At 34.3% G+C, this 25,447-nt stretch overlaps 1 protein-coding gene and 1 long non-coding RNA gene across 2 annotated transcripts; both read left to right on the top strand.

The window, feature by feature from the left end:
• Positions 1-1,333: 1,333 nt before the first annotated feature.
• On the top strand, positions 1,334-9,905 carry LOC145665745 (uncharacterized). The gene is made up of 2 exons (XR_014127631.1): positions 1,334-1,439; positions 9,801-9,905. It is a non-coding gene; the product is annotated as an uncharacterized LOC145665745 (long non-coding RNA).
• Positions 9,906-23,352: 13,447 nt separating this feature from the next.
• Positions 23,353-24,078, top strand: LOC145666024 (uncharacterized). Its single transcript, XM_081733127.1, has one exon. The coding sequence runs from the start codon at positions 23,353-23,355 to the stop codon at positions 24,076-24,078; it is 726 nt and encodes a 241-aa protein (XP_081589253.1).
• The last annotated feature ends 1,369 nt before the right edge of the window (positions 24,079-25,447 follow it).

Genomic DNA, 25,447 nt, shown 5'->3' with positions numbered 1-25,447 from the left:
CCGATTTATATCTTTCTAGAAGTGCAAATAGTAACAGGTTAACACAGATATCCAAATATGTCGGAATCAAAATAAAGTTTACATATCATTAGTATATAATTTCAATAAACCCAAGGATGTTATAAAATAATATATAAATGTTATTTTATAACATCCTTGGATAAACCGGAATAATGTACTGAGAATATATCTAGATTATGAATCACCATGAATTTAAATATGTCCAAATTACAGTGAAACGGTTAATGGCAAGGAATTAGTAATTTACTGGAACTGTGATTTACTAAATTTTATTCATAAATACACCGTCTTCTTCACAAACAAATAGTTTGCCTAAAGATATATATTGACAACACAGTGGAACAGTTTCTTATATATATGTATATGTATATATATCAATTGTTCTGCAATAACTCTGAAAGAATATGAAAAAATTGAAATATATTTAATGCTATGGAACATTTCCCTGCGCAATGTTATTAAAAATTTTTCATGAAACCTTCCCTGTCAAGTAAAGCCATAGAAGATATTTTTTTCTTTCTATCTTTAACCATTGACTGTTTTGAAAATCACTTGATACTACGAATCTTATGTAAAATATTGCTAAAACCATATTATTGTTTCCTTGCGTTGTGGACGGAGGTATTTCCATTTTGAAAAATATTAGTGTGTTTATTTCGAAGTTCAATATTTTTCTTTAATTTGAATATGTCGAATTATTTATTAAATGTAAATAAAAATTCCAGCTAGAAAAATGTTTCTTTATTTTCTATAATTTGTAAACGAATGCATCCTAGCAACTAATGGTAGTTTAGTAAGATTTTAATTTATTTGCTTATTTATATATGTTATATTGATGTGGTGGTGTGGATTTACTCCGTTTTGGTTATAAAGAATTTTTCAATAGTGAATGATTATACATATATGAGAGTAGAATCAATACCCAGCTTAGGCATGCACTGAAAACAGTATCAATCGAACTTATCTTTTATCTTGCTTTCCTTCTTTCATTTCTTTCCTAGTCATACTCATGTCATCTTATTCTAAAGACATTTCGTTTGGAATGTTTTTTTTTTTCCTTCGGTGAAGTGGCCGCCTTATTCAACACACGGTTAATATTTGCTATGTTTCTACGGAGATCGTTCCTATGCAGATGACATGATATATGGGGTTAGAAGTGCTATATATGTAAACACTTTCATTTACCTAATTTTAGACCTTTATTATAAATCGGCTTCTTTTATTTTCAACTTTGCATAATTTTGAATTAAATATACTTTGTGATATTTTTCCTTTTTAAAGATAAATTACCTTAGTAGAGTTGGGAGAATAGATGCAATTGAAACGTCAGTTAAGTGATGCGGTGGCAGTGAAGTACAGTTACTGTGGTCTAAAATTAAAGAACGCATTTGGAAAATTAAGAATGAAAGTTGTTTTTGGTAAGTAAATAGTACAGAATGCCTGGATAGTTTTTCCTACTTGCTCCATTTACTTTATGATATATTGTCGGTTTTAAGGGGAAATACTTAACTGACATGGGTGTTGCATGGAATAATCCACCATTTGTTTTCTCGATAAAATATTTTTAGTATGGATAGTGTAATGGGATTAGTATTAAAAAACACACTGTAAAGAAATGTTTGTTTTCAGAACATGTAGAATATAAGCGCCTGTTTGATTTTGAACTTTTAAGTGAACATGGATATTATTGGTTACCAGACAATACGGAAACTTAACATCATGTGCTTTTGTGATAGGCATCACTTGTTTGAATGGTGTGGTTAACAAGCAAAATGTGCGCTTTGGACTAATGTGAATCCCGGATTGCTCGATAAAAGCATCATGCTTTGAGGGTAGCCATGGACTGATTTAAAACTTTATTTTGATTTACAGTCTTAACTCATGCGACTATTTTTCTAGGGGAAGAGACAGGAGAATAAAAGTATTCCCGAAAATTTGATGTAGCTCAGAAGACTTCATGCGTGCAGAGAAATCGTGGAAAACGTGCCGTTGTAATCAGTATCATTCATGTTCTCTTAAATAATATTTAGATTCAAAATGGGGGCCATATGAAATATGGTCAGCGTTCGAACATTTCTATCAAAGGTAGTCTCATTACAATAGCTTTGCAACTAAAAGCTTTATCGGCAAATCAAATAATGGATTATTTTGTGCGAGACCCAATGTCAGTTCTTGTTTTGGACCGTTGATATGTGGCTGGGTTATTCCATGTCAACACAGTCCATAACCCATCATCTCCAGAATTAAATGACATTTGCAGTACTGTCCTACCAGAAATGCAGTGTTAGGTTCATACGTGTAGCATCTTGCCAGAGGCACATGTCTGAAATATAAAAAATGTCAAAAATATTGTATCATCAATTTGGTTTTAGTCTTAATGTTGGGCGTTATAACTTGTACCGAAATCATGGCGATCCATCCTCTCATGGTTCGCCCTTTTAAAACTGAAACATGGCGTAAACTATGAGTGCTAGTTTATTGTACTTGATTTTTCATTGACCGTGATTTTATTTTTTATATCGGACTTCCGAAGAATAAATAAGAGATCACGCCTTTAGTTTTTAAATAAAGGAAGAAGAAAGAAGAAGAAGAAAGGGGAAATGAAAGAGGAGAAGAGGAAAAGAAGAAAAGAAATAGGGAAGGAAAGTGAAGAGAGAAATACGGAATGATTACGGAAAAACGATAAAAGATTATATTAATTGTTGAAAAATAACCAAATTTAATGAACTACTGACAGTGAATTCAATTTGAAGTGATTTAGAGTGGACACATGTTCCCACATACAACCCAGACCTGGGTCCAGGTAACTACACAAGAGAGATTTATCCGAACCTAGCCCCGGTGATGAGAAAATTTAATTAAATTAGCTGTTAATTATTTTGTAATGCCAATAATCCAACTAATATTTAGCATTCGTTGATCACAGTTGAGATAGTTTGCACATCTGAGCTATTGAGCAAAAAATATATTATATCAATATTTATTTAATTTAATAACTGTCTTTTCTTTTATAGATGAAAGTTCTGGACATTTAATAAGATCGTCGTTTATTTTAGTATATCGTATCAATTTGGTTGATCGAGTTATCTTATTGGCTTAACTGTTTCTCAGAGCCGATTTAACTTTAATTGAAGGTTAGATTGTATGATATACAAAACAAATTAACATACATAAATCACCTTATACGACTATAATTGTTTTAAATACTACAAATAAGTCTTAAATTCTAAACTTAACACTAAATACGATTCCCACTCACAATCACACCATACAGGACAGTGATATCATAGTCAAATGAAACAAAACAACTGCAGTGGGTTATACATTTATTAATATCTATTATGAAACATTATGCAACATGCACTATTTACACATATATTAGTACATCAACATTACGATTAATATATAAAATAAAACATACATCGTCTTACTAACGCATTCGACATATACATATGTATATCTGACAAAAGAAAGAAAAAAACTTTTAGGTTTGTTTATTTAACGTACAATTAGATCACATCACATATTTAACGTACTTCACATACATAGCTTGAATCATTGGTTGAGAAAGAAAAAAATATAAATGAAAAAAAAACTGGATTTTAGATAAAGGTGAGTCCTTTCTCACTCCATCACTTTATATAAATTTAAATTGAAGTTTTATTGGAATATCATGAGTCCATTTCTCATTTGATGAAATGCTTACTAATTCCACAATTTAAGTGTTTACTAATACCACTAAGACCACAGGGAACTACTACCCTTTTGGGTATCGTTCAATAATTTTATCCCTGCATTATACAATAATTATGTAGTCTCTGGGTTCTCACTTTAACACCCTCGGTAAATAAATAAACACACACACACACACACACACACACATATATATATATATATATATATATATATATATATATATATATATATATATATATATATATATATATATATATATATATATATATAATCGAGACTTTTTACTCTACGAGGAATACGTATCAATATATTTTCTTTACTATAGCCATATTCGTCATATTCACTCATATTATCGCATAGTCGATATGGTATGTGTGAACACACATATTTTCACTCCGAGTCCAAGGAAGAATTCACTTTATTTTATTTATTCGATGAAGAAAACATAAGAACTACACTGATCTTGCTTGGAGGATAGCGAGACAGGTAAAATATTTCAAATATGGATGTATAAGATTATTTGATTTGCAACGAATTTTCTTATGAATGATGTCACAGAAATAGGGGATAGCCTGTCTGCAGTTAAACTGACATGCCATTTATAATAACAACCATTAGTTTCTTACTGAGATTAAATTATTCAAGGAGAATCATGCACAGAAGATGGCGGTATTCTTACTACTACTGTATGTCGGATCTTTGTTACTATGGCAACCAACTAATTTTCGGGGTTAGGCACGACGACATTTTATATATATATATATATATATATATATATATATATATATTTACTTAATTCATCAACAAATATTAAATTACTTTTACACCATAATCATCCGTCGTTCATAATAATTCATCATACATACTCTAATATATATATATATATATATATATATCAGTGGCGTATTTAGGGGGGTGGCTTCCGGGCTTAAGCCCCCCCCGAAATCACTTAGTATAGTAAAGTAAATGAAATATCTTGCAGAATTTTCACATTTCCAGGCAAAGCCCCCCCCGAAAGTTAGCAAAGCCCCTCCCGAAACAAAATCGTAAATACGCCACTGATATATATATATATATATATATATATATATATATATATTCAATAAACATTCATTAAATATTCATATTCTCTGTAATATCCGCAACCCCGATCAGTAAACTTTTCTTCGGTTGCATTACATTTTACATTACATTAATTTTACATTAATGAAAGAAAGAATAAAATCCGACACCAAGTATAAATGTTTTAATAAATACCCGCACATACACAATATTAAAGAATAGGATATACTTTTCAGAAATAAAATGTTATTGATTATTTCCGGCAGGCATGTGAGTACAATATATATATATATATATATATATATATATATATATATATATATATATATATATATATATATATATATATATATATTTAAATGGTAACAAACCTACGTTGATATACTAAGTTCTTTTGGGCCCAAACTATTACTATGTGAATATTTATTTTAGTTAACTGAAAACAGGTATCGATATGATCCATCTTTTAGCATGAAATAAAAAAAATGAGACAAGGCTGAAGAAAACGGACGTAAAAAAAATAATTTAAAAGTACAAAAGAACCATAGACGCTTCTGCGGCAGGTCAAATCAGGATGAAACCCGGTTCCTTGTTACGATGTATTATTGAATTACCTCCACGAATTACGTCCTACAATAGCTCATTTTTTAGATTTGAAATGTAAACATATACTAGGCAATGAAAAAATGATAAGGTTCAAACTTTTTTTGGGGGGGAAAGTTGAAATTTAAAAAAAACCTTTACAGAAGGAGTAGAAGAAAGAATAGGTAAAAAGAGAGCAGACAGAACACTACAACTACGAAAGATAAGTGGTCGAACTTACGTATACAACATACTATAACCAAATATTTTCTTTTATGCCAAAAGGGGTTTGGCTTACGAAATAAATAGCCGAAAAACAAATATCTTCAACAACGAGGCGAGTCTGTGCCCTCAATGGGATTTTCGGAAAGACAAAAGCTTTAGGGAAATCCCACCACTCACCGTATCCGGTCAGCACCAATGAAGACCCCGGAATCACCGGAAGGTTGGTGTAGCTTCTAATTTAGAATTTCAAAATAAAAATTCATCCGACCCCTTAGAAGTCTAAGAGGTTCAAGGATAGAGCGGAAACTAAAGTGAACTACGATAAGAATAGGAAAACCTAATTAGGGATTTGCCAAAATTAAAAAAATAAATAAACCTAATTTTGTACTGGCGATTTAAACAGCCAAATAACGCCAGTGGCAGTCTTGAGGTGGCTATCAAATTTCACAACTACTTAATTTAAAACTAAAAGAGAATGAAAATGTGTGGCGGGAGAAAATTGACACCTGCGTACGGTATATCGAAAGTCTACTGTATATTTTATCTAATTTCTTATTACCATACAAATTATTTCCGCCTTGAGCAATATAAACAATAGTAAAATAGGCTTGTTCAGTGACGCGAAAAAAACTAAATTACAGAGTTACGCTGAACCAAAATACAGGGATTTCATCAAACTATGTTTTCAGCTGGTCAATAAATTCCATGAATATTCTAAAAATGTTTTGTAATTCAACCATATAATACTATTTACAATGTCAGACCTAATTTTCAATGTTGTATGTCAATGTAAACCAATCTTCCCCCAAACTGTGAAGTAGAAAGGTAGCCTTCTGTATTTGCACAAACCTCTTCATACAGGACTCGGGTGTGAAAATCAATACCCGAAATAATCATAATAACACTAATAATCCCACATTACATCACATATGTTTCTCGAAGTGCCTTCTTATTCATAAATATTTACTTCACTATAATCAATAATCATATTTATCATTCATATTCATATATACTCATAATTAATATGTCGTCGATTTACTAATAGGCACCCTATACTCCATATTACTGACTGTTCGAGGCAGTCATATTCATTTAATATACTTATATTCAACTAAAATTCAATAAAATCGTAGTATTGATTAACACACGGAAACCATGTATGAACTCAAGACCATTTAGCTTTAAAACCTAATACATTTCCCCTCACATCCAAGAAAATTATATGTTTATGCAGTTAAGAAAGAGAAATTATCAAAACTGATTCTCTATTTTATGCAATTTGTTTCAACTATAACAATGAACTTTCATTCTGCGGTTACGAATCAAAATAAAATTTATGTTATGGTCTGACTTGAAACACGAGTTTATATGGCTGAAATGCTATTTAAGGAAATAAGTGAAGTTTATTAACGTTAATATTTCAGTTGTTTGATTAGATAGAACGTCAAGATTTTCAGTGATGTTGTATCAAGGATCAATATAGCCACCAAATGGTTTATCTAAGCCAGAAACGGTATAGAATTTTAAATAATAACTAATTTACCACGAATGTCGACGAACCTATTTCACTAATGAAGTACGAAATTTGGTCACAACGGCGCTGTAGTCGCATGTGAATTCTCCTTGTTCTCAGTCTATTAATTCGCTGCTAAAATTACTGAAATACTTTGACATTCATGTTCACGAACTATAATGGAAAATTTGGTACTGAACAACACATTGCCCAGTCCTGCACACTCATATCCCATACTCATCAACATACTACAATTAACTACCATTCACATCACTACACAATTACACCTACTAATACATATAACTCGACACATACTACCCCAAATTAAATGCACACCAAAACCACAAATAAGTCATCACTAAACCGGCTCTGAATTCAAAGAATAAACTGATCTAGGACCTGGTGGCCCTACTTATAATTACTACATATTTACCAAAACAAAACAGAAGATGATTTGGAAATCCCCTTCTTGAAGGGAAGTCTCCCGAAAACTGGTAATTCAACCCATTTTTTGGTGGGAAACGGTATTCATTCTAGAAATCTGAGCGGGAGCCCCTATCTAAATTTACTCCAGCATAATCACTGAAATTACCCTAACGACATAAAATACTAGAGATACCGCCATGTTATAAATAATACAAATTATACTAACTACACATATGAATCTACTTTAGGACAGGCTATTAATTGACTCTGGGGAAGGATTTAGAAGGAAATTTTGAAATAAAATGAACTGTACACTATTTCTCACTAATTCCAATTCCTGTCCTGTCCTGCTATTGCTTTCGAAACATGGCAGGTCACTAATCCACCGTTTAGTAGTGATATCCAAAAATACTGTTCTGATTACTGATTAATTAATTCATTTGCTTCTTTTGATGAACTATACTGTTTTAACTATATAAATAATATCAATTTACCTTCACTCAGCCACAAAATCCAGGTAAAACTTAATGTTTGACGAATGGCTATAACAGTTTGACTTACCACCACAGAATCCAATGCCAAAGTACGCAAGCAACCTCTTCATTACCCATAATCCCCAAATAAAATTGTACCAATCAAAGCAAGGAACTTGGTGTTGAGAAAATAAACCGAATAAATATTTACTAAAATTCTAAATATAACTGAATTTTAACATAATTAAAGTATATCAAACTAAGTGGAAGGGGATTTAAAATATTCTTTTAAATTCAGATTAGTGTTTAAAGCCAAAAATTTTACCAAATGGCGGATATATAATTTCAACTAGGAGTGAAACGGTACTACCCATAATTCTCTGTAATAAATGCGTTTGCTTCTAAAACTATCATATACTAATGTAAAATAAAAGTAATTTTCCCTCAAAATATAATTTCTACCGATTTGTAGTTTAAATAAATACTAATTTGGAGAATAATAATAATCAAATAACTAAAATATACCGACCGAAAAATATATTTAAAAAAAATTAGCGAGGTATACTCGGGGTAAAAAGTGCGTTCCCTCCCAACAAAAATTCTGTACTATTAGTGCTGTGACAGTATGTCACATTAATATTTAAAGGTTAAATTGTAAGCTATAATGAACGTAGATAAAATTGTAATTGATTTGGTCATTTCTTATAAGACAGTTAATGAAATTTTTATCCAGGATAACACGGAAATAAAATGTAGTTGAAAGAAAATGGTCGGGTTGAAAATGGGCTGTAGTGTGACAATTTGACGTTCAATGACTCAAATATGTTTATCTCCTTTAAAAATAATAGTACAGGTAAATTTCCAGAATATATGAAAAAGTATTAAAGCAGTTCACATCGTTGACATATATATTAGGAAGAGTAAACTAAATAGATATTAACACAGTATTAGGGGGCTGATATTTGTTCTTTTTCTGCTTGCCATCTTTTGCGTTAGTGTTTTTTTCTTTTTATGTTGCACGTTTAATGTGCGATAAATATATTTTCATAGGAAATGGGCTAATGTTAGATAGATAAAATTTTTGAGGTCGATTACAAATATCTACCTCATAACATTTTTCCTTTCAATTACACATAATATATCATGTCTTGCTCTAAATTAGTTACAGCCAGGGCCGTAACTTAGATTTCTTGTGGGGGGGGGGCAAGCATTAATATTTGAGCCCCCTCCAAAAGATTGTTTTGGACCCTCCTACAAAATTCGAAAATATACCTTTTTTTCCATCTTTCTCTTACTCTTTTTGGGCCCTCCAGCACTCTGCAGGATTCATTCCATACATGACATATTAAATGAAAAAACAATATTTACAAATCTCAAAGCCATAAGAATAAATATTATTTCTGGGGCACTTAATAGTAGACAATTTTTACTGAAGTGGGTCCAAGACTCATTTTTATTTTACCTACCTTTTGTGTGCTGTTTTGTTTATGTAATGTAGTAAACCTGTTTGATGCTTCATTTATAATTACATGTACAGTATATGGAATAAAAAATATCTTAAAGTGGGCACCCTCGAACGGCGGGGAGTTTTGCTGGAGGGGCAGTTGCCCTTCCTGACCCCGCAAGTTAAGGCCCTGGTTAGAGGCGAACAGTCACGATTATGTCAATTGCTGCAAAATTCTTTAGTTGCTGTTTATACATTTTCTGGTTGTAACTAGTTTAGATCTCATAGATTTGCAGATGTTAGAATGTCAAAATAATACACACAGACTCAACTATAACACATATTCTTGTTTCCACAGAATCCATAGGAAAAGCTTGCGGGACAGTTACAGAGAAAAAGTGGAGGCGATAATTCAGAAGTGGCTGCGACGAACGAAGGAGAGACAGGAGGGAAGAGAACAAAGGCTAGTTGTTATGATATATTGAGCAAGTGTATTTTTAAGTTACAAAATTCCACAAATTTCCAAAGTAGTAAAATGATGTTACGGTTGTTTTAATGGATTGCGCAGAACATCAGGTAGACGAACAAGATAACGTACAGAATAGAAACTGAACTTTAATGTACTCTGGCAACAAACTCTACGATACTAAGAAGCTATGTTGTATTGAGGAATTAGTATACTTGTTTACAGTTACCCGTTTAATTTAATTTTTAAAAAATGTCAGCGTGTTTACTCAGTGTTTAACAACAGTTTTAAAAACAAAAAGTCATAGTTTCACCGAACAGCTTGATATTCATTTGTATTCATGCTACATAAATAGTAGATTATGATACGAAACTATAAATAAATGTATAGAAATGTTTAAACCTTTTAGGATTTCCATATTTTGAGTTAAATTGAGACTTTCACTCGAACAGCTACATCTTCGTTAATATTTGTCGTAGGATCACGGTTCATACCTTGTTTCTTAAGGATAGGGAATACTTTCCAATGATATCACTCGCTTGTCCGTATTATATACTGGAATCGGAGAAAAACTGGGAGATTTTTTGGAAAAAAGAAATCGAAATTTTTGCGCTCTTCTTCTCGGGCCTGGGCCGACATATATACATATTTAAAAAAATGTACTGCGTCATTACTATCTGACCTAGAATCATGGTTCAAACGTCATTTTCTTCAGTATAACGAGCTCTTTCCAACGACACCACTACATGTCCGTATCGTACACATGAACCGGAACAATGGGAAAATCGGAATTTTTTCTGAAAAACTCACCCGCTCGGACCCCTCCGAAAAACACTTGAGCCCCTCGTACCCGACCCTGGTTTCACATAGGGATCTCAAAAAAATTGAGAAATACCTAATGGTGCACGCAGTCCGTATGCAAAGTTTCAGTCTGATATCTTGAAAATAAAAGGCGTAAAAAATTTCTGAAATTTGCTTTAAGAAAATTGTCACGCGCCTCCGCCCCCACTTGGCGTCGCCAAGTTCACCATCCGGTTCTCAAACGCATCTGGGGTGTTCTTTGGTCCATCCTAGACTTGACCAATAAAAAAAAATCCGGCTTAAATATTTGTTATAAAACCTAAATAAGCAATCAAATACGATACTACGCCGTGGTAACAAAAGTTACTATAAAGCCTAAAAGGGTTAAGCTTTGGAAACAACGCCACTGTTGAGCTTCGCATTGCCGCCACCTGTACATATATTATTTCGGAAAGGTGGAGATTATCTCGTACTTACAGTATATGTTTTTCCGATATTTTAGAAAATAATCCCCTTCCTTTAACCATGGGCGGCGCTTCGGGGGGGGGGCAAAGGGGGCAGTTGCCCCCCACTTTTTTGGAATTACCCATTAATGTATATAGTTTCATTTGGAAATATAAAGTTTTGTAGGTATTATTGGTTCATAGAATAAAAGTGGTGCCACAAAATATTTGTCGTTCTATTAGTACGTATTGGTTGTCTTCCCGTGGAATTAAGAAAGCTACAGGTATTGCGTTTGTCCTGCCACCAAAAATGGTCCAAAAATTAACCTATTGGAGCGCCACAATTCTAGCTTATTTTCATTTCTTCTTGTAATTGATCGATATGTTAGTCAGCCGCTCTGGAACTAATTGAGGTAACATTTCGCAAGAAAAGAAGTCCTTCACAAGTTATTCTTTAATTGTACAAAAATCGACAGTTCCTAAAATGTATTTTCTTCTTTCTAATAATAATATTTTGATTTGATTTTATCAGTTTAACATCCAGTTCAGCAGAGTTATATGAGACGTGGACTTAATGATCAACGTGGAGTCCGAACCACGTAAGCTCCCCCCGGGAATCGAGCCCGGGTCTCCCACGTCTAAGGCATGTACGCTAACCGCTTAGCCACGGAGGAGCTCAGTAAGGAATATTAATTTTGCAGTGTAATATACGAGTTTAGGGGGTGTACATATACAGGCTTGTATATACAATTAAATTTAGTGAATTCAGCATAGTTCTAGGTTTTAGGATTATTTTGTATAACTTAAATGTGGAGTGACTAAGTATTGCTGAGTTTTGATACATGTTTCGGGAAGCTGTAAAAGTATTTCTTTAAATGTCATAGCATATGCTTACAGTATTCACTGTCATTCTAAGAGTAATAACACATATAATAGCATTCGTGGAATTAAAAATATAAGTTGTTCATTAATTTCCAGTTCCAATATAACTTTTGCAAAACAAGCCTCATTATACATTACTATGATTATTTCATTAATATCATTCTTTCTGTTCATTTGTTTTGCAAATTTGTTATTAAATAGGCCCCTAATCTGATCACACAATTTTCCAGACAGATATTCATGAGCAAGGAATCAAAGGGCTAGTATCTACTTGCGTTGCTCTTGTCAATTTACTTAATAAAATATGAAACAAGATATACGGTATAACTGAAAAAGACAGTATCCTAATAGTTATACAACCTTTCGTCAAACAAAGTGTTACAAGCAACCAGGAAAACTAACATTGATATCAAATATTCATATCATGTCTGGCCCCCTTCACTTTTAACGTCCAATCGCCGCCACTGCCGTTAACATTCTTCGATCTTACAATGGAATAAGAAAGCCTGTTTCTTAGATTGAACGACTTTTGGAAGTTAAACGTGAAATTTGAGATTCATTGTATTGTGCTTGAACAGAATAAAGTATGAAAAGGAAACATTTTGTGGCCCAAGGCTGCAAGAAAAAAGTAGATTTTTAAAACTTGAAACTGCCGCTAATAATACATTTTGTAATTTGTAGTTCAATTTGAAATTTGTAATTGTAACTTTGTATACCTTTGAGTCCCGTTTGTATAGTTTATAGACAAAAGGTCCCAGGTTGAATCCGTCACATAATTTTTACTCTTTAAAGTTAAACATAAAGAACCTTACTTAACAGCAACCTCATAATCTGATTTGAATTTTGATCGTACTGATGTTGATTATACCTAGAATTAATTTTTCCATTTTCTTAATTTCAGAAAAAATAAAAATGGAGCACACGAAGAATCTCATGATATGTCAGTGAATCATTGTAATATAATATAATAGTTAAATATAATATATCCATACATCTATGTAAACTAAAATGGTTATGTATATATTTACTCCTACTTCTAGAAGATTAAAGTTCACTTGTTTTTAAGAAGTAGTTATTTTAGTAACAATATTATGAGTTTATGATCTCAAGAATAAAACAGGTATACCAAACTTTTGATATCATTGATATGCGAAAAAATCGTATTACAATCTTATTCAATATATTAAAAAGACAAAACTGTGGAGCAGTATATCTACAGAAGCTCAAATATAAAAAGCACTGTTAAGAACTTCTAGATGTAATTAGAGGTAATCCAATAAAGTATATTATCTTATTCGTTTCTTTCTATGTTACGCCTTTCTTATTCTTTAGTGTATATAATTTCAATAATTTGAAACGTTCTCGGCCATTAACGTACGGCATGTTTTGATTGAAGTTAATGTTTCTCCTATGAGTATGATACTATGCAAAAAAAAAAGAAAAAGAAAAAAGAAAAAGAAAAGAAAAAGAAAAAAGTTTTTGGGATAGTGTTAAAAAGTTTTGGTCATCATTTGTTTCAATATAAGAAGTGAAGCGTGGCTGTCTTGTCTGTTCTCAATACTAAGGAAAAGAGAGAACTGATATTTTACAAATGAATTTGAAATTTTAGAGTGAATCGACGGAGATTTTTACATCAAACTTCGAAATAGGGAAAGTGGGCAGCAGGGAAACAAAGGTGTTGAATTCTTGTCTGAAAAATCAAAATATGCAGTAAAAAAATAGGGTTCCCATTTAAAATTTTAGTTACCCCCGAATGGGGTGTCGGTTCTGGTATCATTGGATAGCTTTTTTAAAAAATATGTAAAAAGTGTTTTGTTTTGTTTTGCTGATTTGTATATTTCGAGAGATATTGCACCGTTCCGGGACTTTTTCCGCACCTGTATATATGAATACGAGGGTTATTTCAAAAGTAAGGGTCGTTTGATGATTAAAAAGAAGAAAACAGACGCTTCTGCGGAACGTGATTTATTGCTAGAAATAAGTGCCTACGGAGCTATTTCAATTTTCCACATAATCACAATGCCCTTCCAAACACTTTTCTCAACGCTGCACCATCTTCCATAAAAGATCTGAATGGAAGGTTGCCACCTGGAATTGGAACCAGTAGGCAATATCAGTCTGGGGATTCTCGTCGTTTTCAAGCAGTTGTCCAATAAGCCACCGTTTCAAATTCAAGAAGAAGAAGTAATCGTTGGAGGCAAAGTCGGGACTGTATGGAGAATGGTCAAACAGGTCCTAACGAAAATCTTCACTCTTCTTCTCGACGATGGCAGCGGTATGAGGACGCGCGTTGTCATGGACGGGGATGATTGCGGACAAAAGCCTCCCGCGGCGTCGATTTTGAATCTTACGTCACACGTTGGTGAGCGTGTCGCAATACACGGCAGCCTGTCCCACGTTCCAAGAAATCAACCAATAGGACGCCCTTGTCCCAAAAGACAGTAGCCATCAGTTTCCGACTCGAGTGCGGCAATTTCTTGAATCTTTTTAGTTTGGGGTAACTTGAATGGTGTCACTACATGGACTGTTGTTTGATTTCGGTGTTGGTGTACGAGATCCTCGCCCCGTCGCCCGTCAGAATTTTTGAAAACAAATCATCTCCCTGTTCTCGATACCGATTCAAAAACGGTTCGTTAGTATTTTCGATACCCATCTTGCACTCAACTTGTTATATCCAAGCGTTTCTGTGACAATTCTGTACATATAACATTAAGTATAACTGATTTAATATTTTTAAATAAATCTCTTATAAAGGCAGCTCTGAGAAATTTCTGTTCGCAAACAGACAAAAGGAATATGTATGTGTGCGACTTTGCGACGGAAAAAAATCCTTTCATTTCTCCGAATATGGTTATGGAATGTAACCCAAAGAGTAAATATTCTCTGAATGCATTCCTAACCACAGTGCTTCATGGCTTTTTTTTAACTATTTCGTTATCCATCGCCTTGCATTGGTAGTTGGAAGCACCCTGCTGGGAAGAAACTGGCACCAGTGGATTCATTATAGAAGAAACACCTAAAAAAAGTGACTGCGGCTCGTGGCATCAACGTTGTCAACTCTTTAATAATTAAAATTATCAATTAATTGTGCTCCGTAACAGTGAGAAAGGAGACTGAACAACTGTCAAATGCAGGAATGATTGCCAAAAGTGTGTCTTCTTACGGACATGGATTCTTGCAAACAAGTAACTGTTAACGGATTTTTCTCAATACGAATAGTGCGTGAACGCGATCGTGTGTACTATCAGGGCCTTGAATAAACTTAGATTCATACAATTAGTATAAAACATAATTGTAACAAACGTGTAATGAAATGAAATGAAAATGTCTTTATTGAAGCGGGCGAGGTTCAGCCATGGCTGCTCTACCACCTAACCCTTGTCAAAAGAATACAATATTAAACATTACACATCAAAAGGAACAGAAAAAAAACTAAAAAAAATACAAGTAAAAGAATAAATCAGAAAATAAACAAGTGACATATGCAATAAAAAGTATCGATATTGTTGGATTTAGCTAAGCTGTTACATAAAACTGTACATGTCGTAAGTGCCAGAGGCCAGTCGCTGGGATTTCATCAAATGTGATTTTAATGAATTTCGAAATGAATTAAATGACTTTATTTCCGTGAGAGCTTTTGGTATCGCATTCCATACTCTCGGACCTGCTCTAGAAAATGATCCTTGTACTATCTTCAGTTTAGGTCTTTGTACATTGAATTTCTCACTGTTACGCGTAACGTGAGAGTGAATTTGTGACCGCTTTGTAAATTTACAATATAAATATTGTGGGGATTGAGTTTTAAGGATTTTATATATCAGACAACTATAGCGTAGGTATCTTCTTCTCGACATTGTTAAAATGTCGTTTCTATTTAGCACTGGTAGGATATGTTCCGATTTCTTTAAGTTAAAGGCAAACCTAATGCACGAGTTCTGTATTTTCTGTATAGTTTTAGAATTGTAAACAGAGAGAGATGGTCCATATACAGCGTCACAGTAGTCTAATAACGGTAAAACAAGAACTTGCATGAGATATAATTTCATAGACTGAGATAGAAAGTCTTTGGCTTTGTAAAGTCGACGTAATAAAGTAATAGCTTTATTACACTGAGTAGATATATGATTATTATAGTTTAGTTCCTTATCCAATATGAGTCCTAAGCTTTTCACATGGGTAGAATAAGAAATATAAGTGTTCATAATTTTTATTTTTAGATCCGATGCCTTGATTTTACTCAACTGTTGTGAGGTTCCTATAATCGTAAATGTACACTTACTTGGGTTGATGGCAAGACCGTTATCAGTACACCATTCAGATACAGAGGTCAAATCTCTATTAACAAGTTCTACAGTTTGTTCAATATTTTGTGGTGATGACATGATGCAAAGTTGTGTGTCATCCGCGTAGCAATGCACAGTAGAGTATTTAATGGAATCTATGAGGTCAGCAATGTAAATAGAAAATAAAAGGGGACCCAAGATTGATCCTTGAGGTACTCCTTTGTTTATAACGAGTGCCGAAGATAAGGGATTTTGAGTTGTCCTAAGACATACTTGTTGCTTCCTGCCTAGTAAGTAGCTTTCAATCCAGTTTATGACGGTATCAGAAAATTTATAATACCTTAGTTTAGCCAACAACAGGTTATGATTAACTAGATCGAAGGCCTTGGTTAGGTCTAAGAGGACTATGATTGCAACTTGAGAGTTATCAATTGCGTTTAATATCCCATCTGTTACCTCGAGCATCGCACTGACAGTACTATGATGCTTACGAAAACCGGATTGAATAATAGGGATAATATTATTATGATTTACATAGTCGTATAATTGCTGGTTTACTAATTTTTCTACGATCTTTGACATTATTGGTAAGATACTAATTGGACGTAGCTCGTTTAAGGAAGTTACGCGGGGTTTCTTTGGTAGCGGTACCACTTTTGCTGTTTTCCAGGCAGTAGGAAAGCAGCCGTTAACTAATGAATAATTAATTATTTTCGTAAGAGGTGATAGTATGAATGGCAACGCTAATTTGATCATTTTAGTGCTTATTGCATCAAGGCCAGCTGAGTTAGATTTTATGCTGTGTACCGCCTTTCTCACATCGGATTCATTTATTGGGTTAAATAAAAATGTCTGTAGCTGTGGATGTTTTTTAGACAGAAATTTCTTAGTTTGATTGTCAACTCTCTCAGAATTAATAGGAGGCAAACCAGGGAGACTGACGAAATGATCATTAATAACATTTGGATCATTGATTTCACTGGAAAGTGCTACATCATTGTTCCTGTTACAAAGACCCAGCTCTTGTATTACTTTCCATTTGTCTTTAACTGCAGTGCAGTTTTTAATACGATAAGAGAAGTAAGCATTTTTTCTTGTCGAACCACTGACGTTGTAAAGTTCCTAAGCCTTTTAAACTCTTCCCAATCTTGTTGGGTTTTGGTACGCTTGAACTTGAGATGTGCTCGATCACGCAATTTCATTAATAGCTCGGTATTACTTGAGAGATATGGGAGTTTAGTTTTAGAAAGTTTGATCTTTTTAATAGGAGCATGTACATCGAATATATGTGTTAATGCGTCCTGTACAAAGGAAACCTTACCGTCTATTGTTTCAAATGACTCAATGTTTTCCCAGTGTATGTATTGAGCATCGCTAAAGAAAAGGTTTTCATCAAAACTACCATAATCTCGACAGCTAAGAATTTCAGGTTTCGGGCTAGGCGGTTTATTAATATCAAGAACCATGTATATAACACAGTGATTAGAATTTCCAATAGGGGGACTAACACCATGCAACGCCAGTCTGTCTCTGTTATCAGTAAGAATAACATATAACAAAGATTCACTTGTTTCAGTTATCCTAGTAGGCTCATTAATTATTTGAATAAGATTTAACCTATTTAATATTGAGTTTAAATATACCGTTTCAGGTTTGCTTATGCAAGTTTGGTCACAGTTCAGGTCGCCAATTAAATACAGAGAATCGACCTGTGGATAGAGCTCGATGACAATATCTTCAATAATTGATAGTGAAGTATACGATATATTGGGTGATCTCTATAATGCAGCAAAACGTATTGAATAAGAGTTTATTTTTACAGTAAAGTTAAGAAATTCTATGTTTGGTCTCTCTAATCCGTCACCAGAGCTGGATGCAAAAGTCATAAGTTCTAGGTTTTTAAGATAATATACTACTATCCCCCCACCCCTGCCCGTGTCTTGTCGTAAAACGGAATACCCTTGTACATCAATTTGTTCAGTATTAACAGATTTATCTAACCATGATTCAGTTACAATAAATATAGCACATTCATTCGTAGCGATAAGAGATCTTACTTCATCAATTTTCGGAAGAAGTGAGCGAACATTAGCATGCATAACGGTAAATTTTCTTTTGACATCTGCAGGTATTGTGCATACCACAGCACGGTTTCTGTTAATAACAGAGAGGTCAAGAATATGAGAATGTCCAGTAGAGTTACCCATAGTCGTACTCATAGTTACATTTATGACATACGGTACATATTATGTATATTATAATATCTAACCCAGTGATTATCCTCCTGGCACTTACCTCAGATATGAGACAGAAGTTTGTAGGATATTTTGAACTTCTTACAATTTCCCGAGAATTCATACTTAGTAAGCCTAAGATACAATAAAACCATTTAAACGATATTACATAGTAAGAACGTAAAAAGCAGTAATGAGACATTTTGTGAGTATCTACAGTACAGTTGCAGTCAGGCTGCAAATGAACAAAGGGGGCTTTCATCGGTGGCTTAGATTGAGAAAAGGGGCACAGATAATGGAAACCACAAGCAACTACACACTATAACATTTTAGATACAATGCAACACACTCACTAAATAAAGAATATAGGCACACAACGTATAAGATATTCACTATATATGAAACACGCTCCAGTTTATTGTCCATTTTCGAGCAAACATTTTTGTAATAAGGTTTTAAGCATGATTGTCTGCACATAATGAATATTAAAGAGTAAGTTATTTTGCACAGAAAGTTGCTGGTAATAAAAGCAGTCAAAACGAGATAATGTACAAAGGGGGAGTCAGTTTTTACACACAGAGGTAGTACTTCTGCCTTGCACTTTATAAGAAGGACGGCACTAACCATTGGTTAAAAAAATATTAGTGAAATAAAAATATAATAATAATAGAAAGAAACATAAAAGCACTTCCCAGTTTTGTTCTTCTGTGTAATTACACCGACAGAAGTTCCTTAGCTGTGGTTATGAAATGCTTTACCTTGTCTCTTATGATGACGATTTTCCCATCCTGTGTATATACGTCCCTTGTACCGAATTTCGTTGTCGCCATCTTAAGGAGTGTTAATCTTGACTGGCACAGATCTTCTCTTATGGTGATTCCGCTGGATTTTAGTTTCCTTTTGTTTCTGAAGACCAAAGCTCTGTTTCTGTAGCTCGTGAACTTAACAATAATAGGCCTTGTTTTGCCACGAACTTTAGGACCAATTCTATGAGATCTGCAGATATCCGTAGGCTCAAGTTTAATTCCTAGTTTAGTCTCGAAGACTGACAAGGAAACGTTATCTGTACTTTCTTGTTCTTTTTCAGGCACTCCGAAAATTCTTATACTATTTCTCCTTTGGTATTGTTCAAGTTCAACTACACTTTCTTCCAGAGAAGCGATTCTATTTTCTTTTTCCTTCAACTTGGATTTCAGCTCTGACACTGAAGCCTTCATTTCTTCTACTACTTCTGTATTAAAATCGATAGTTTCTTTTAGTTTCTGCACCACAACTTTCGTTACTGTCTCAATAATAGCTTCTACAATCACATTTGTTACTTCCGGTGTTTGTACTGCTGCCTTCACTTCACTACAAATTTGTTTCATAAAGTCTTCTTTTGATGGACTTGACGCCTTTGTATCGCGTGGAGTTGTTGAGCATTTAGGTGGCATTTTGTAAATAGGTATTAATAACAACAAAAAGAAAGAAAAAAAAACTTAGTACACAGCACTTCACTACTTTAAGATTATTATTTGTTGAAAAAAATCAGTCAGTTTTTCCTAAGAGCGCTTCATAAACTGATATTAACTGGGAGCTTCACGCACGCAACTACTTAACGTCCGCCATCTTTTCCGAGTTTGTAGTTGGAGTGTAGTAAAATTGTAGTTGATATATATAAAAATGCGTAATTATGCACGATTTCTTTGTGTTTTTATGAATCTCCATAGGCATAAAAACAAAATCTTTTAAATGTGCGTGTGATCAAGAAGTCTGTATAAACGTATAATTTAATGTGCAGTGTCAGAATCATAGATACAACATAAGGTAATTGTTTACAAAGCTAGTTTGGCTACTCTAGCATATGTGGAGATCCCATATCGTTGTGGTATATGTATTATCGGTACCTTATTATGAAAAAGTGGTAACATGACATGTTGGCAATCAACAATGTGCCAAGTTACCCCCTCCCACAAAATAAAGAGCCAAGAATACAAATAGTACAACGATATAGTATCTTCATACACACATCATCATAATTATACTACTACTACTGACCCTATTCTCTGTTTCACCTTATGAAGAATATAAAACGGAATATATATCTTCAGATGCGTCAAACCAGTGTAGCCAGTAGCAAAAGTGCACTTTTCTGTCAGCAAAGATTAAAAACATGTGCATATAGTCTCGTACAACAAGGTTACGGTTGCCTCTATTCGTGGAACAAGTGGGAAGTGAACGACGCAAGTCACTTTATGTAGATATTTATAACAGTATGTTTAGTTAAACAACTTAATAGTGTGTGTGTAATACAATTTTCTGTATGGCCAAACGGCAAAGCAGAATGAAAAGATTTTCGGTTTGTATTAGACCTCAATGCCAATTGAGATTGTTATCATATTACTTTGATTATGACACTATACCAAGAAAAAAAAAGAGTATTTCACTAGCCACTCAACTTAGAAAGCTGAAATTAGCCTTTTCTTTTAATAAGCAGATAGCCTTGCAATTTTAGTTGTTTATAATTCCCTTCATATTCTACACCCTTCTAACATTCAATTTTCTTACACACTCCTTGATACAAAAGGAATGCAATTCTATCTTCAAATCCAATTCTATCAATCAGTATTATACCTCGCCGTAACTTAGATTTTTTCTGGGGGGGGGGAAATCATTAATACGCGTATTTGGGCCCCCTAGAAAAATTGTTTTACTAATTCTTGGGCCTCCTCTTTCCATCTTTATCTTACACTTTATGCCCCCCCCCACGGAGCCTGAGGATACTCCCGCACCGCAAGGTCTGCTGGGCCGTTAGTACGCCCCTGGCTCCATTCCATACATGACAATTTAATCAAGGGGACAATATTGACAAACCTCAAAGCTATACGAATAAATATTATTTCTAGGACACCCAATAGTAGACATTCTTTTTATTGAAATGAGCCCACGACTTATTTTAATTATCTTTTTTGTGCTGTTTTGTTTATGTAATGTAGTGAACTTGTTTGATGCTTTATTTATAATTTCATGTTCATATCGTATATCTAGTAAGAAAATTTCGTCTTAAAATGGGCACCCTTCAAATGGCGGGGAGCTTCCCTGGGGAGGGCAGTTTCTCCTCCTGCCTCCCTTCACAAGTTACGGCCCTAGTATCATATGTTTATTAAAAGTGTTAGGTTTGCTGATTTATTAGTACAAAAACGAGCCGGTTTAAAACCAAAAATGGTTTTGGTGAATTCAGTTAGTGACAGAATTTAAAATGTTTTCCAAGATTTGGTAAAAACAAATTAAACTGTAGAGTTGACTCGCGTGGCAGTTTATATATTGTTCGAGTGTCCAGCGTAGCTAGTACGTTCAGCTAGCACAATAATATAAGTACTTTAAGGTGACCAGACGTCCCGTTTTAGCCGGGACAGTCCCTTTTTTCCAACCGTTGTCCCGTTTTTTTCTGATTCTCCAACGGGACGCCAAAATGTCCCGTTTTTAAGTAAAAATGACCTAGGTGTCTCGTAATTATTAATCAAAATATAAATCGTTAATGGAAATTCTACTCTCTTCCGTACCAACACTCGTTGCCAAAGTTCAGCCTTGTCTCGAACTTCTGAATTTTCAAATGGGAATTGAGTGTTTGTGGTTCAAGTGGAAATTGAGTGGGAATTCTGAGTGTTCAACTAGTTAAAAGAATTGTTGGGTAAAACTTGCTATCGGAAACCATGATTTGTTGTGTGGTCCACGTAAAGTTAGAAACGGTGTGTTATCACTCTTACTTGTGTATTTTGTAAATTGAGAACACTGCTGAGTCCCAAAATGGAATCTGAAAGTCAGACATCCCTCCTCCCCCGTAGCCGATTCGTATGCGTCTCGTTTTCACAAGTGAAAATTCTGGTCACCTTGAAGTACTTGCAACCCTAACTGTAGCCGATGACAAAAGAAAAAGCATGACGCAAGTAAGATTGTCAAATTTACTCTCATTAAAATATCAAAGTATCGAAATACTTTTTAAAATGTAGAAACTTTTGCAGCAGATAAACAAAGAAAGTAAGACTGATTGTTAGAATAACAATAGAGGTATGCAAAGTCATTCTTTATCAGTTAAACTTCTTACGATAGGGTAAGTTTGGCAACATGAGCTCAGTTGTTGCCTCGTCACTGGTCGTCGGAAGCGCTACGCATGACAGTTTTGATTCATTTTGATCTGTGCTAGTTCAGTGAATTTTTGGTGCGCGTATCTTCTGTTTTGTTTTATTTTGTATATTTTTCTTGTTATAGTTACTTCGTGTGTTATCTATTTTATTATTAGTGTTGTTACTAGTTAATTTTGTGTTTAACTGCTATAGTGCTGTTTTTTTTTTTTTTTTTTTTGAGAGAGAGAGAGAGAATGACTGAAAATTCCCCACATTGTTATAAGAAGCAAAGAGAGAAAGGGAAACCTCTTTCTACTGGTGAGAAAACAATGTTATTAAACGTGTATTCATATTTTCGAAACCAGGCAGTGAAAGGGGGTATTGAAACTGTTTCAGAAGCAATGAGGAAGACCTCTGAAGCAACACTAGTGGGAATCACAACTATATCGAAAATGCGTCAGGAATTCCATCGCACTAAAGGAAAAGTTTCTACTCCACGCAAGAAAAGACCAAGCGACAATAAAAATGCAAGGCTGGAGAAATATGACTCTTTTATCCAAGCAGCAATACGCCGCAAAATTCATAAAATGTATAGAGACAATGAGTTTCCTTCTTTGCGGAAAATTCATCGTATTATTGCAGAGGACGACGACCTGCCTACTTGATCATTATCGACGTTGCATCGCCTTCTACCTGACATGGGATTCAGCTGTATGTCTCGAAAGCGCCGATCTGTGTTGATTGAGAGAGAGGACATTATCGCATGGAGGCATCGATGTTTGAAGAATATTAAGCAACGGAGGCAAGAAGGTAAGTGCATTGTTTATACTGACGCTGGTCACACAAAGTCAAAGGCATGGCATGATACTACTATGAAAACAGCCAACCAAGCTTGGAGAGAAGGTTTGTCCTCAGGCGTCAAGGCACCTTCTGGAAAGGGGGGGAGGGTATTAGTTATTCATGCAATGACTGAGAGTGGGTTAATTCCTGGAGCTGACCTCCTTTTTCGCGGCACAAAAACAGGTGATTATCACGGAGAATTAGATTCAGCAAAATATGAACAATATTTCCAAGAAAAACTCCTTCCGAATGTACCACCAAATTCCGTGATTGTAATTGACAATGCTCCCACACACTCAGTAAAGGACGAAAAAATCCCAACGAAATCATGTAGTAAAAAAGAAATTGTGGAGTGGTTAAAAACTAAAGGTGTTGAATGTGATTCAAACTGGAACAAATTTGAAGTAATAGAAATGTTAAATAAGGTTGCCTCTAATATAGAAGTCTCCTATAGAATAGACCGTATTGCTAAGGAAGCCGGACGTGAAGTACTTCGTCTGTCCCCTTATCATTGTGAACTCTCTCCTATTGAACTTGTGTGGAGTAAAGTTAAGGGCCATGTTGCTTCAGAAAAAAACATTTAAATTGTCTGACGTTCAGATTTTGCTCGAGGAAGGGATAAAAAAAAATTAGTTCAGAAGACTGTAAAAACTATTTTGAACACATTAAAAAAAATGAGAAAGAAATGTGGGATGCAGATGGACTGATCGAAATTGTACATGACAGACTCATTATAGATTTAAATAGTGATTCAGAAAGTGAAAGTGACGAAGAAGCAGCCAACAGTTTCAATGAAGATCAGGACATGGACCTGGATGAAGACGTTTTGGGTGTTTCTTGCCTCCAAGAGTAAATTACGTATGGTAAGTACTTACACTTCTTCTTCTTCTTCTTTTATTATTATTATTATTATTATTATTGAGTCGCTTACCGCTGCGCTGTTTGGTTTATGTTCTTGTTTTCTCTCTCTCTCTCTCTCTCTCTCTCTCAAATCGGCCTCCTCACACTCATTATAAGTGGCAACGTCGCGCTCGTTGAACGTCATTTCCGTTTTATATTCTTCATAAGGTGAAACAGAGATTACTCCTACTACTACTTATACTTATGTTGAGAATAGAACCTAACCTGCCTCTGCGAGGCGTCTACTACTATTGCTACTACTACTACTACTATTGTTACTGCTACTACTATTACTAATACTTATGTCGAGAACAGAACCCAGCCAACCACTATGGGGCTTCTAACCAGTTCCTACTACTATTCCTACTACTACTCCTACTGCTACTACTACTACTACTACTGCTGCTGCTGCTACTACTCTACTGCTACTGCTATTATTACTCATACTCATGTCGAGAACAGAACCCAACCCCTGCGGGGCTTTTAACCCGTTCCTACTACTAATACTACTACTACTACTGCTATGATTATTACTACTACTACTACTAGTACTACTGATACTATTACTACCTCTACTAGTACTACTACTACTACTACTACTAATGTCGAGAACAGAACCCAACCAACCCCTGCGGGGCTTCTAACCCGTTCTTACTACTACTACTACTACTACTACCAGTGGCGGCGATTGGACGTTGAAGGTGAGGGGGCAAGACATGCTCTGAATATTTGTATATCATTGTTAGTTTTCCTGGTAGTTTCTAACACTTTGATTGACGAAAGGTTGCATAACTAATAGGATATTTTTTCAGTTAAAATACCGTATATCGTATTTTATATTTTAATAAGTAAATTGACAAGAGCAACGTAAGTAGGTACTAGTCCTTTCTACTCTTAAACAACGTAAGTGTAAGAAGAGATTTGATTCCTTGCTGATGAACATCTTAAATTCTGTCTGGAAAATTGTGTGATCAAGTTATTTAATAAAAATTTGTAAAAGAAATAAATAGAAAGGATAATATTAGTGATAGTAATGAATAATGAGGCTTGAGT

The sequence above is a fragment of the Thermobia domestica genome, chromosome 12, assembly GCF_964235325.1.
Source record: "Thermobia domestica chromosome 12, izTheDome1.hap1.1, whole genome shotgun sequence".
NCBI lineage: Eukaryota > Metazoa > Arthropoda > Insecta > Zygentoma > Lepismatidae > Thermobia > Thermobia domestica.
The sequence above is the reverse complement of the archived record's forward strand: the minus strand, read 5'-3'. Positions and strand labels throughout refer to the sequence as shown.

What these genes read in the sequence shown, in the direction of transcription:
- LOC145666024 (XM_081733127.1), top strand. Translation starts at nt 23,353, where the DNA reads ATGGGATTCAGCTGTATGTCTCGAAAGCGCCGATCTGTGTTGATTGAG.